The following is a 15,313-nucleotide window of genomic DNA, read 5'->3' as shown; positions in this document are numbered from 1 at the left end:
ACTGAAAGAGATATACAGAGAGAGAGTAGGTGGAGTCAGTCAGACTCCATGGAGCCACCACAGGAGAAAGATGCAAGCCACCAGCCTGAACCTTTCTGGTAGGGCACGAGCCTCATGGTAAAATATAAAATAATAGAAATGGGTTAACCAAAGATATAAGAGCTAGCTAGCAATACGCTGAAGTGATTCACATAATACAGTTTCTGTGTGGTTATTTCGGGTTGGGCAGCCAGGAATGGACAAGCAGCCTCCCCCCAGTAGCATACCCCACACTGTCAGACTATGTGAAATCAAATCATCAGCTGCTTTGCTAATCTAAGGCAGACAGTAATGTAACACTTAGTTTTCCATGTGTGGAAGACAGCACAACTGGCTGCTCCAAGACCTACTGTCCAGGAAGTAATTCTAAAGCCAAAACAGGAACGATCAGGACACTATTCCACACATAAAAACCTCAGAACACCAGATGGAAGGGACGAGCCGTATTGAGAGGAACCGCTACACATTCAGTTTGCTCTCTTTCCATGTCCCAGGAAAGACAATGCCATTTGAATGAGTCCCTGTATAAACAGTATGTGGACGGTAGAGAATTCTTTCAGAGTTAGTTTATAGCCTCACTAATATTATTAATCACAAAATCATAAAAATTATGACTGAGAGTTTTAGATTGGGAATTGGAGTGACCTGTGCCAGAGTTCACCAGATCCCATCTGCATGAGAAATCATGACCAGGCCACAGAGGGAGGCCCCTGGAGCCGCCTTCTGACTGCCTGCTGGTTCCAAAACAGCAGGCCAGACACTAGCTGTGCACTCCACCAGGATCAAACAGAGGCCGAGGCCACTGCTTTTTTTATGGGGACTTGGAAATTAAGTTTAACCTAGGTATACTGTGCTCTAAAATTTCTCGACTTTCACAAAAGCTTACAAGTAATTTAGTGTATCTGTGGGGGAATCCATGTTTGACCAGTTACTTAACAATACAGTAAACTCTCCTTCCTTTCCTTCCCTTTACAATACATTTTAAAACACACCTACCCTTTAGAATTCACCAGGTAAATAAGTAAACATCAAAGATAATAGTAGGGAGAAGGGAAGGAGCCTTTTATTTTAAAAAACAAAACAAAAATACCTAACTTATTCTGTAGTAATTTTAGAATCTTCAAAAGTTGGCAAAACTAGATAATTATTTTTCACCCTTTACCCTTGCTCTGAGTCTGCGGCCCCTCTGCATATCTCTGTGTTGATTCTTTGGATGCACAGACCACAGACCACACACACCATTTTCTAACAGAAACACAGAAGGTAAGTTGAAGACAGGACAGCCTCTAAATATCGTCCTGTGGAGTTCCTAAGGAGAAGACAGGTCTCTTCTGCAACCCAGTGTCTATCTAATCTACAGACTTTACTCAGATTTCCCCCGTTGTCCGCTTATGACTTCTACTACAAAGGAAAGCCTCTTTTCCTGGTCCGGGATCTAGTGAGAACCCCCTGCACCCAGCAGTCTGTGCTCCGGTTCCCTTTGATCTAGATAAGCCGCTGCCTTCTCTTTGTGTTTGTTGACCTTGACACCTTTGGAGATCAGAGGCCATTTATTCTGTTGATTGTCTTTCAGGGTGGTTTGTCTGGTGTTTCCTCACGATTATATTCTGTCCACCCGTTTTCAGTTGTGTGTCTGCATGCCTGTGTGTGCACGCATGTGCACGTGTGTCACAGATGATAACAAGAGGTGCAGGACCCGGGTGAACCGCTTGGTAAGGTTGCTAGCATGAAACAGTTTCCATGGTGTTTATTAAGTATATATGTTGGGATGCCAAGAAACTATAAAAATAGCTGTTTCTCCATATTCCCCACTAACTTCAGCATCTACTGATTTTCTTATATTTTATATTCTCAATGTAGTACTTTTTCTACGTGTGCTGGTTTACAATCTATGTGGAGGAGCCATGCTGACTTCATTTACCCAACCCAAGCATTTCTAGCTCCTGACTCTCACTTCAGCGACAGGGTCGAAGGTGCTGCTGGCATTACCTCCTGTGTGACAAACTCCCAGTTTGACCAGCGGAGGCCTCCTCAAGCAGCTCCTGAGTCTTCCTAACCGACCTACCTGCTTTTGAGGTTTTCCTTCGTTTGTTTGTTTTACAGTTTATACAGGGTGTCACACTGTAGCCAAAACTGGCCTGGAACTGTCACCCAGCAATCCTGCCTCAGCGTGCTGAGTACGTGGAGTCCAGGGGAGAGCTGGGAAGACATGTGCATTCCTCCTGTCCTGATCCACTCTCACAGGACAGCTCTGCCCTCCACACTCACAAGCCTGGACACGCTTAGTAAACTAAGTGGACAGAAGCCGTGCACATGGACACGCGCACTTTACACAGGACTGTCCCCAAAGTGTCAACTGTGCCAAAGTTCAGAACCTTCAGCTAGAGAATGTACACATGGCGTATGTACACACGGACATGTATACACATATGCACACACCTTTACACCGTCATCAGTTTATTAAAGCCCAAGAGTTCTCATGGATACCTTCAGACTCAACCTCATACCACACACAGGGTTCACTCCACCCCCAGGCACTCGTTCCCACATCTGTTACTGCCTTTCTGACAAGAGGAAACTTGGTTCTTATTATCCACAATACACGTATTTATTTCCTCAATTCCAGAATGTACATAAATTGGTTTCAGACCTGCTAACCCACCAACTATGAAAAATAAACATACTAATTAGAGTTTAATATTTATTCAGACATATTTTCTCTTTAGCCTAGGGATATGTATTTGGGTTAGTTCTCCCCACACCCTCGCCCGTCTGCAGGACTATATGGCTCATCTGAAATGTGTCCCATTAGCTGTTAATATTCCATTCTGAGCCTTACTTATGACACTCATTAGTCCAACTTCACAAACAGTCACGTTCATAGTCAGGGAGTCTCCACCCTTATCCCACTTACTTTTGATTCCCATTCCCCACTCATTTCCAACACGCCCACTCCACTGCCTGCTAATCCTGTATCTTTATTCAGATATCTTTATGATTACCCACGGAGGCCAGAAGAAGACATTAGATCCTTGGAGCTAGATTTACAGGTAGTTGTAAGTCACCTGTGTGGATAATGAAACCAAACTCGGATCTGCTGAAGAGCAGAGTCTGAAAATGATCCAGCACCCAGGCATACCTAGAGGATGCTCTTAGACCCTCCCTGGCCATCCAAAATTATAGTGGGCAGATGTCATAGCAAAACTCTTTTCATTACTAATGCAAAGTTAGTACTTACATTTAATATATAATTTTCTCCTCAAAGTGGGTAGAATAACCACTTTACAGACTCGATTGCAAGAGTGACTTCTGATTCAGGCAGCATTGCTCTCGGAAGGCTTGCATGAGGCCAGAGACCCAGGGAAGAAAACCATACTTCCTAGCAAACTATCTAACTCTTCTCCAAGCAGAAGCCAAGATCTGTTCTCCCAATCGCTGAATTAATCAAATGTAAAACCCTACGTCCATTGCTCACATCTGCAAGCTTCCCACTTCCTGACCCAGAGACTCACAGACAGTGACACAGAGAACTTGACGTCCAACTATTAGGGATAATGGATCTTCACAGTCTCTCACATTACGTACATGTTTATAACTACAAGATACCGTGAGTCGTTTAGAGGGAAAGCTGTGTCCTATCTATGTTCACCTAAATACCATGGACTGCAGAGAGTCGAGCATCTGTGCCGGTGTCCACGCTTACGCATTCACATTTTTCTCACTTCCATGTAAGCACAGTAAGCGACTGATTCTGGAATTCCCTCATACAAAGCCTTCCCAATGTCCTCTAGAACCGGGTGCCGCACACAGTAACAGAAGGCAAATGTTTGAGTTTTACCTCGGATCACGTAATTATCCAGGGCATCCTCCATCCTCTTCAGTGCTTCTGCTCTGTCAGACCCGTATGTGATGAGCTACAAGTAAACAACAAGATGGTATGTAGAGCCAGCCGCAGACTGAGTGACAGGACCAGGTAAAGGTCTAACACATCCACCACTGTGCCTTCTCAATTCTCATAGCCCTCCAATTGTTTAATATAAAATATGTCAATTAAGACTTCTTTGAATAAACAAATGAGAACCAGCCTATCACTGATGTTCCTCTTAAATATCACTGTCATAGTAAAGACATATCTGAAAGCAAAGCAGGCATGTTCTGAAAACAAGCACAGAGGAAAGACCTAGCGGGGAGGGCGGAGCCTGAAGAACTGGCACAGCCCAGCAGCACAGGGCACTAATTTCCCTGGTTTTCGAGGCTTCCAAGTTTGCTGTCCCAAACAACCAAAACTTTTGTAGCTTTCAAAAGAGTCAGTATGAAAATGAAATAAAAGGCTAGGCTGTCTTAAAATTACTCTCACCTGTAGATAACACAAAACTAAAGGCACCGGTTAAGAACGAGGAAGGTCCTATTTCTGCATGAATCTATGTCTTTTTATATGTAATCTCTAAAATCTAAAAAATAAGACTTTGAAAATATATATTAAGGCCTTTTCTGATGCATCATTAAATTATAGGCTGTAATTATTCTAATTATTATACATTTTATAAGCTCTTCAGTATAAAGCCAGCAAACCTTTAATCCCAGCACTTGGGAGGCAGACACAGATGGATCTCTGTGAGTTTGAGACCAGCCTGGTCTACAAAGCACATTCCAGGTCACCCAGCTACATAGTGAGACACTGTCTCAGGAAAAGTAAATTTCACACATACAAGTTATCTAGAAAATTTATAGGGTATTTTCCTGAATGGGAGCATATTTATCTAAAAAAAAAGACAGCAAATTTAAAAATCAGTTTGTAATATCTTGTGTTATTTTTTTCTTTCAAAGTGTGTTTCTCTAATAAATAAAACATCTAAGATTTCTTTTAAGAATATTAATGGTAAAAACTTATGTGAAAAAGTTACAAAGACAAAAACGACTTGACACCTATATAATCTGCGGTTCGCGGCAGAGCGCTGGACACACTAGCACAGTCCCTGTTTGATCTCCTGCACCAAACTAAAAAACAAAACAAAAACTTGATGATAATCGGTCCTTTACTGTTTCAGAGACAAGAGATTTTCTAATAAAAACAGAAGTTTAACTATTGTAGCATTTTACCATTTATGAAGTCTTAAGATTTTAGAGATTCATGATTTTTTAATTTACTTTGCTACGTTAAAGTTTAAAAAGGCACACAGGCCAATCCTATTGCACACTTTTCTGTAAAAGCTGTGTCGGGTGGCTGGGACGCACAAGGCTCTGGGTTCCAGCCACAGTGTAAACAACAAAGCCTGTACCACGCAAGTTGTAATTTGGAAAACCTTCGAAGGTCAAAAGCACTCTTAACAAATACAGCCTATGGGCCCAGTTCTCCAAAGAACCTGCCACTTACACCATCCTCTTTTGAAAGGGCAAAACCAGTTTAATTTCTTTCATTCCAGTAGGCTGAGCTGCCGCTGGTTAAGAAGCAAGCTGCGCACGTGCGCAGGAGCAGTGAGGGTACGGGAGCTGCGCATGTGCACAGGGGCAGTGCCGGTAGATGGTGATTGTGCTGAGGAAGCCAGACAAGCCATAACTGTTTTCACTTTCGCACACTGCTTTCAGGTTTGTTTAATTACAGTACATTGTTAAGAAAAAGGCTCAACTTCTGATTCCTTAATTAAATGTAAGTACTGTTTCAAAGAAAATAAAGAAATGGAACTAACTTTTGATATCATAGGGTCATAATAGATGCTGATATCACTTCCTGGTTGGATGCCACTGTCAACTCGGACCTGAGGAAGAAAAGAAAAAGTACGTAATTTCATATTGGGCAGATTTGTTTTATTTAACCGCAAGCTATTTTTCCATGGTGAAAAGGGATAATAAAGTTACAATCTCAACATCCCTGCCTCTGGAAAACTGAAAACAACCCAGACACACAATGAGGGACTGATCTTGAACTATGATCTCTTGATATGCACTATGCATACAATTTTTGTTCTTTCACTAAAAAAAGAAAAAAGAAACTGGGAGGAGGGAGGCTTCATACACCCCTACCCCAGGGCACACCCAATGGCTGCAGCATGTTAAGAAGATGCCCCCACTAAAGCCCCCTCCTCGAGGGGCACTGAGGAGGCCCCGGCTATTCCTCTCCCGCTCAGGCCCTCTGAGCTATAAGAACTGGCCGGGCTTTCAAGTCCGCAACACTTTTCCTCCTTTGCCTCACGCCCTCAACTGTGAATACTATTTTCTGAGACTTTCCTCGTGTTTACACAGCTTTCCACAAGGCTCTCTCTGTGAGGATGCGAGCTCCAATTAGAGTTTGGATTCTGTACTTTTCATCTTGGGGAGGACCGGCACAGGTTCAAAATATCCTTTTGAAGCCCCTGGTTGCTGCTAACCAGCCAACAAGTTAGTTAGTGCATCACTGATTCTTGTTTTCCTCTCTCAGCTTGATCCCAGCAGCACAGCAGAGGTTAGCCATGTAAAACTTGGAATGAGCATCTGCCAAGGACAGGGCATTTAGTAGATTTATTGTGACCAAGTTTTGGATCTGAAGTATTTAGAAACTAATCAAAATATTTAAGACTGGGAGGCATCATATCCTAGGGCTTGAGGCTGGAAGAATTTAATCGAAGCTTCCAAAGCAGCAGGACTGCAGTGCCCAACATTGTAAGGGGTGGGAAGAGAAGACAGGGAGCTCTGTCACCTGTGAGAAGGAGGCTACCCAATAAACAGCAGCTCATCTGTCTGTGGCAAGGCAGGAAAAGGTCAACGCAGCGGCTGCTAGGCCTTTAATATTTTAATTTAGGCAATTATCAAGGGACTGCACATAGAACCTCTTGTCTAGAATATCCACATGAGGGTAGGTGATGGCTTTATTACATGGCATTTGAAGACAAGTGAAAAACCACACCGCTCTTCTCTTTTAAGGTTTTAAAGAGAAAGCTGGAACACACTCTGATTTTTGCACGTGCAGCAAAGCAACACTTTGGGTCCCAAATTCCAAATGAAGTTCTAAAAGTGAAAGCTATTCCACATTCATACAAGATATGTGCAGTCTTTGCTTACTGAAAACAAACTTTAGGGCATAAATTGTATAAAATTTGGTGTTTGTACGAAATGGGAAAGAATTGCTAGGCGGCTATGAAAGCAGTGAAGTTTCAGTGAGTTTTCTCTTGGCATTTAAACAGTTGCTGGTAACCAGGCTGAGAGAAAAGATGCCATCTTACTGGTTTGGGTGAAGTTTCAGTGAGTTTTCTCTTGGCATTTAAACAGTTGCTCGTAACCAGGCTGAGAGAAAAGATGCCATCTTACTGGTTTGGGTGAAGTTTCAGTGAGTTTTCTCTTGGCATTTAAATGGCCGTTAGTAACCAGGTTAAGAGAAAAGATGCCATCTTACTAGTTTGGGTACCAATGAGTCAGAACTACTCTCCCCAGCTTGGCCGCTTTCTACCCACAGCGCATGGCCACAGCTTGTTTGACAAGAGGGTGATTGCGGGTCTGAGGCTCTGACGTTCTGTGCATCTGTCATCTGCTGCACAGATCCTGTCCAGTGCACCAGGAAAATACTACAGGCGATAAGGAATATTACTGTATTCCCCTGCAGTTCATAACACAGATCTCATCATCTTAAATAATACCACCCTAAAAGCCAAGTAACTTCTCTGTGGCTGCTAAGCATAACTGTCTTTGTTGTTTACTAAAATAATTACAGGAATTTGTCAGTTTGAACCCACAGGGTCAAATGAAAATGTATCATATATAATCAGCACATGCAGACTGATCAACATTCCAAAAGAAACTGTATAAAGCAGTTTTTAACTTTGACTTTTAACTGTTTATATAAGTTTGTCCAAATAATAGCCAACTATATATCTTTCTTCTAACAACCAACTAAAAACCAAATTTGGTGCCCATTCATCTATGAAAACAAAGCCTGTGTAAACTTCCACTGACCACTTGAAGAGTAAAGTCAAATGGAGCTCTAAGGAGAACAATTAAAGACTACAGGAAGAGCCTCATCCCTGCCCTGACAACGTGTTTCAGACTTAAAGACGCATGTGAAGGTGTGGACCAAAAGTCAGCTCTGAGGTATTTGCTCCTTCTTGTGACCAGGAAACCTAAGAGCCAGAACCGGCTTCCCGAGCGAAGCTGCCACATCTAGTTTTAGTAAAGCGAGGGGAAGAGGAGCACACTAAAAACACCCTTGCGCCCCAAGTGTCAGGTTCTCAAGTCAGTCCTCAGAAACCTCCTGGGTTTAAAAATTAAAATTGCTTTCGTCAGCCAAATCGCGGCCCCTGGAGACTATCAGGCGTGTCCCACCCTCCATTCTCAACTCACCTCCCCCTCAGCACAACTCCCAGCCCGCCGCGTCTACCTGACAAGTGACAGCCCAATCTGATTAAATGCTTCTAAGGGAGGGGACTCATGGGCCTCCATGACAGGCCAAAAGTGATCACCATGGAGATACATAATTACAGCTGTCAACGCATCTACTGTCCTGCTGACATCAATTTGATTGCTCGCAGCAATAATGATAGACAAAGCTTGGTGCGCACTCTCCTGCCCCCAATCTCTTCATCTATTCCTTGGTCCATTTAGCTGACATGCAACATTCACACGCGCAAATAACAGCAGTAAGCAGAACATTTAAGGCATTTTAATTGTTTTTTCTTTCTATGGATGGATCGCAACTGCAAATGTTATTACATAAAACTCCTGCTGCAGCATTAATTGAAGAAAGATTTGGTGGGACAAAGACTGTAGGGGGTAGAGTTTGTCCATTATCACTTGTACTTTCAACAGGTCTCACGTTTGAAAATTGCAAATTGCAAAAACTTGAGAGGGCAAAATGTTTGACATTCTGTGAGCTACTACAACATGGTGGAAACCCCTAACACCAGAATAATCATTACGCTTCTTATTTAAGACTTTCTTGTTTGATTAAAAAAGTGTTTAGCTATGTCCCTGCGACACTTTCTCTGATGTGCTATTTAGCATCACATGATGCCTGTTCAATCTTTACAGTTTTTTTTCGGCCTCCACGCTTTGAACACAGCATGGAGTCTCTAGGCCTAGAAGGGGTCAAATCCTTTTAGAAAGCACATGGGCAAAAACAGTTTAAAAGTGAAATAAATCATATATCCAATAACATCTTCAGATTTAGAATTCTTCCTGCAGTCTTTCACCATCTTCTTACCACCCATAAAACTGAACGGTCTTATTCACGGACGCTGCAGCCTTGCCGCCGCTACAGCATTACATCATCTGCGCATGCACTCAGTGCCTTGATTAACAGAGCTGCCACCCTTGTTCTTTTTATGCAACCACATTGCTTAAGGGACAAGGAACAGACCAACCATGGGATAAAATAAACTATGGTCACTTTTTCCTGATAGCTAGTGATACCGCACAGAATGAGTTACTCTGTTCTTAATAAAGTCCTGCTGATGAGCTGATTTTGTGCTTGAATTTCTTGACATCTGACTACAACAGGGGGCTGGATTAGATTTTTTTTTTAAAGAAAAGATTATATTTTTAATACAAAAAGTCACTTCCCATTCTTAGGATATTATAATCTTTTACAGTATAAACTATCATTTATATGATTAGATGTGTTTAAACTTACCCTGTTGAGTGGATTCTGATGTTTCTAAATACCAGAAAGTACAAAAGATATTTTTTACTTAACACAAAAACTGACTCCCCATGACTTTCCCTTGTCCCTCAATTTACACCCTCTGGTGTTGACACGCTCTAACATAAAAGTATGGTATAAATCAAGGTCTGAGCCCCTCAGTTGGTATCACAGTTAATGACTTACACCAGGTAGATGTATTGGCTCTTGGTACTGAGACAGTCTCCCAATAGACGGTAAGCCGAAAGACTTGTAGGGGTCCTGGAGGTTCAAAGGAAAGGAAGCACAGTCTTTGAAACATAAACCAGGGCGAGCAAGGTTAACTACAATGAAGAGTATTTATAGGTCTATTTTTAACATACAGTATTTACCAATTCACAGATTCCAGAGTACGAGTGTCTCATCCTCTAGACAACTTCTAAGTATATTTAAATCAAACAAACTGCAAGCAGAGTTTAGCCTGACCTCCATCATACTTTATTGAAGTTGGTAAAATTCCAACTTTTTCTAAAACTTCTTAGAATGCCTTAGGAAAAAATAAAATGACCTAGACCCCACCATCAAATGTAACTGCTATCAGAACAACAAATGCAACACACCCAGGAGATTGCCTCTCTTACTTCTCCAAACAGCTCACATATGGTAAAGCCGAGAAGCTGAGTTGGCCAAGCAAAGACTCAGAAGAAAGCTGCACATGCTTACACACATATACATGGGGAACAGATCTGGGAGTTCGGGGTCACCACGTCACCTATGACTAACAGCAGTTAGTCTTGAGCTCATGGCACTCTCAGAGATATTACCAACTCACCGCTGTTCGTTACCAGACCACTTCTGCATCTAAAAAATAAAATATGCATGTGGCACTCTCCAGTTATCTGAGGAAAGCATCTTTAGGTACCAAATGTTCTGATACCTGATTTGTACTGGTTGCCAGACTAAGACTTTGGAAAAACCCGTAATTAACGTTATGAATGAAGAAGAGTGCATGCTTTACCGAAAGCTTTAAATTTAGACCCCTTCCCTGGAATCATAAAGGACAAAGTCGGCACCCGTGAGCCGAGGCTCTGCTGCTTCTCAACACACCGCTATCGACTTCCCCATGCAGACGGGAGCAGCACTTGAATTCCATTCCGTTTTTAATTGTTCCAGATTATCTAATGTTCTTCTGCCTTTACCACAGGTCATCAAACGCTGGCTCTACCTGCGATTTAGCCACACTGGCTGCTCTGCCTTGAACATAACCACCCTCCTGCCTCCCCTCAGAACACACTTTACCTCAGCATACACCCGACATTCAACGGCCCAGCCGCTGAGGGGAATATCCGCTTGCTTGTGCCGGAGAGGGTAGCCCTTAGCAACACGGATCATTTCTTGGACTAAGTCCAGGCCAGTAATGCATTCTGTGACGGGATGCTCAACCTGTAAGGCCAAGACCTCAGTTAATAGATTAAGAAAAAGGCAAATAAATGGACATCAACAACAAGAATTCCAAGTTACAGAGTCAAGGGAAGTTAATTCTGTTTAAGCTTTAACAATACCTGACTGAAAAGTCCCAGTGAAACACGCACAATGAAAGAACAAACACAGTTCTACACAGATGACAGTCAGAGCAACCACCGAACGCATGTACATGTTTTTGGGCTACTTTTTCTGATTTGGATTAATTTGTGGTTCAACACTTAACAGTTTGACTTTACATTTCTTTTGCTGCAGTTCTCAACATGGCTGGCAGTCAGCCCCTTCTGCCACACTTGCTGCGGCACGTGTGGGGAGGCTGCTGGTGTTCTCAGCCCTCATCTGGTCCGAGCTGTGCCCACTTGCATGCTTTCACTAACCTGTCCTGACAAGCAGCACGATTAGCGTAATCTCGCATCAGTGCAGCATGGCAGGAAGCGGCAGATGGAGCCTTCAGGTTGCCTTCCCTCCAGACAGGCATGGGCAGTGCTTAGCATGCACAATAGCAAAACAGGGTGAGGGAAACCACTCTGCTTTCTCAGCAGACTGCTGATAACTATTTCAGCTGATGCTGCCAGGGGAGTACCTGGCCTTCCACACCAGCACATGGGATACATATGTGCAAACACAGGCAACTGACACACAGGCACACGGACAGATACATCATTATAATTTGATTGACACTTTGCTTACAAATCTTTAAATGTGGGTTAAAATAAAGCCATTTACAACACTGAAAAAGATCACATAATCTTTCATCTAAAATCTCAAATTCTAAAAATTTCAGAAAGCTTTGGCCATATCTACTACTTTGACACCAATTTTTTCCTTGCAAAAATTAAGTTCTAGGTATATGTCACTATAATTTCCCTATCGTGACATGTCATACTTCATACATGGAAACAGGAAAAGGTCACTGAACAAGCGAATTATCTTCTGGCCTCGACTGCACTAATTGAAGGACAGGGCTTAGTCATTACAATAATCCTGGAGCTTATCATAAGCAGACAATGCCATGGTCTTAAAAAAAAAAAGCTTGGCAAAAATAAACAGATGGCATCCATAATTAGCTCTGTGTGTGTTGTGAGTTTGTTTACAGTTGCAACAACATTTTAAGACATTTTGACATAATTTTAATGACAAATCATTGCTAAAATAAGCATCTATCCTTTATAAAATAAATGTGACACTAAATAAAGATCTTATTAAACAGTTTAATGCATATGTATTTTTTAAATCAAATTATGATTTCCGAGAAACAATATTCTACAAGAAACAAGTGCAAAGCCCTTCTGTTAACACTCAACTCCAACTTCATGTGAAAAAGTATCTAGGTATTCTTAACTATTCAAGATGTAAACCTACTATGTGCCAAACCACAGTGTTTACACACCCTTGTTCAAAATAAGTTTTAATTAAGTGAAAGATTCAATTTCCTCCTTGTATGATCAGTACAGAGAGAATAGAACTGAAGAGAAGTTAGGAAGTATGGTCAAGTTAGTGCGTGTTAAAACTCTAGGGAGATAGCTAAAATGAAATATTTACAGAACTTTAGGGAATCTCCCCATAAGCTACTTCACTGATGACAAAAGGACGCTCGGTGTCTGGAGAGCATGAAAATGTTGCACATATCAGCTCCACACACCTACGCCAGCAGAGTGGGGAAAGAGATGCTCACGGCACTGCATGGCATGCACTGGAGCAACCCCACCGCTGGTGCCGTCCTGCAGAAGGCCAAGGCTGCATGAGAAAACATGCAAACTCCGAATAAAACCACGCTATTTTAACAAGTGGCCTATGCCTTTCAAAGACTGTGGGGTTGTTCCAGATTAAAAGATACAAAAGAGAGAGCTGAGTGTGGGGGCATGGGCCTGTGACCCCAGTACTCAAGAAGCAGAGGCAGGATTATGACAAATGCAAGACCAGCTTGAGCTACACTGGGAGACTCAATTTCAAAAAAACAAAAGAAAACAGAAAAAGTGTGTGGGGGGGGATGACTATGTGTGACACATAACCCTGACCTAGACGTTCTCTCCACCTGGACATTCTCTCCACCTGGACATTCTCTCCACCTAGACATTCTCTCCACCTGGACATTCTCTCCACCTAGACATTCTCTCCACCTGGACATTCTCTCCACCTGGACATTCTCTCCACCTAGACATTCTCTCCACCTGGACATTCTCTCCACCTAGACATTCTCTCCACCTAGACATTCTCTCCACCTGGACATTCTCTCCACCTAGACATTCTCTCCACCTGGACATTCTCTCCACCTGGACATTCTCTCCACCTAGACATTCTCTCCACCTGGACATTCTCTCCACCTGGACGTTCTCTCCACCTGGACATTCTCTCCACCTGGACGTTCTCTCCACCTGGACATTCTCTCCACCTGGACGTTCTCTCCACCTGGACGTTCTCTCCACCTGGACATTCTCTCCACCTGGACATTCTCTCCACCTGGACGTTCTCTCCACCTGGACGTTCTCTCCACCTGGACGTTCTCTCCACCTGGACGTTCTCTCCACCTGGACGTTCTCTCCACCTGGACGTTCTCTCCACCTGGACGTTCTCTCCACCTGGACGTTCTCTCCACCTGGACGTTCTCTCCACCTGGACGTTCTCTCCACCTGGACGTTCTCTCCACCTGGACATTCTCTCCACCTGGACGTTCTCTCCACCTGGACATTCTCTCCACCTGGACATTCTCTCCACCGTAGCATTCGTGAGGTCTCCCGTGAACATTGGGTCCTATGCACACACTAGATAACAGTCCTGTGTCCATGTCACCATCCTGACTGGGGTTCTGTGAACATTGGGTCCTATGCACACACTAGATAACAGTACTGTGTCCATGTCACCATCCTGACTGGGGTTCTGTGAACATTGGGTCCTGTGCACACACTAGATAACAGTCCTGTGTCCATGTCACCATCCTGACTGGGGTTCTGTGAACATTGGGTCCTATGCACACACTAGATAACAGTCCTGTGTCCATGTCACCATCCTGACTGGGGTTCTGTGAACATTAGGTCCTATGCACACACTAGATAACAGTCCTGTGTCCATGTCACCATCCTGACTGGGGTTCTGTGAACATTAGGTCCTATGCACACACTAGATAACAGTCCTGTGTCCATGTCACCATCCTGACTGGGGTTCTGTGACTATGGTTCTAGGTGGGACATGGGGTCTAAAATTTTACTCAGAGACTATCTGTGTGTGATAGACAGACAGATATACGTGGCTCTGCACGTGAACTCAGAGACTATCCGTGTGTGATAGACAGACAGATATACGTGGCTCTGCACGTGAACTCAGAGACTATCCGTGTGTGATAGACAGACAGATATACGTGGCTCTGCACGTGAACTCAGAGACTATCCGTGTGTGATAGACAGACAGATATACGTGGCTCTGCACGTGAACTCAGAGACTATCCGTGTGTGATAGACAGACAGATATACGTGGCTCTGCACGTGAACTCAGAGACTATCCGTGTGTGATAGACAGACAGATATACGTGGCTCTGCACGTGAACTTACAGGAAGGGCAACTGTAGTTGGGGCTAAATGATGGGAGTTCGGGGTCCCTTCCACTTCTCCATCCTTATTACAAGTCAGAAATCATTAAATAAAAAATAAGTAAGCATAAAAGTCACTTAGAGGGTTTTTTATTTTCTTATTATAAAACATGATTAAAATAATAGTATATGGCTGAATCAAGAAGGAGCTATGACAGCTGCTTACTCATTCCCGACCTGAACTTTTCAGACTTTACTCTGAATTTATCTGATAGTCTCCAGGGCATTTCTAAAACTAGGTAGCTACATAAGCAGGCCTTCCTCCTGAGGAGAGGAGCTGGACGAACTGTAACTGCACAAGTGAGCATGCTGATAGCAAGAGGATCCTAGGACAGATCACGGAGGCGTCACTCAGATCCTGTGCAGGGAGGGCGATGAGAACAGAATCCATGCTTCCTGAACAGTGGGATGTTTGACAGCTAGCAATCACATGGCCCAAAGTATAAAGTCCGGCATTCTAAATCATGAATGCTATGGAGACATTTTGTTTGTGCTATAATAGAGCTTCCCTAAAGATCAGAGTGCACAGTGAGCCACTAGTTAGCCAGGCTCCACACACCGTTAATCCCAACACTGGGGAGACAGAGGCAGACAGATCTCTGTGGGTTGATGCCCACCCTGGCTAC

General features: G+C 43.2%; 1 protein-coding gene across 1 annotated transcript in view; it reads right to left on the bottom strand.

The window, feature by feature from the left end:
* Pcca (propionyl-CoA carboxylase subunit alpha) overlaps nt 1–15,313 on the bottom strand; it is a 281,682-nt gene that overhangs the window by 154,106 nt on the left and 112,263 nt on the right. The window contains exons 13-16 of the mRNA XM_075950227.1: nt 10,922–11,065; nt 9,830–9,904; nt 5,727–5,795; nt 3,878–3,953 (exon numbers count right to left, since the gene is read on the bottom strand). Of these exons, the coding sequence (XP_075806342.1) occupies nt 3,878–3,953; nt 5,727–5,795; nt 9,830–9,904; nt 10,922–11,065 (364 nt within the window). The remainder of the gene's footprint in view (nt 1–3,877; nt 3,954–5,726; nt 5,796–9,829; nt 9,905–10,921; nt 11,066–15,313) is intronic.

This window comes from Microtus pennsylvanicus, chromosome 15 (assembly GCF_037038515.1).
Source record: "Microtus pennsylvanicus isolate mMicPen1 chromosome 15, mMicPen1.hap1, whole genome shotgun sequence".
Lineage (NCBI taxonomy): Eukaryota > Metazoa > Chordata > Mammalia > Rodentia > Cricetidae > Microtus > Microtus pennsylvanicus.
Note: the sequence above shows the minus strand (reverse complement) of the source record. Positions and strands in the feature narration are given on the sequence as shown.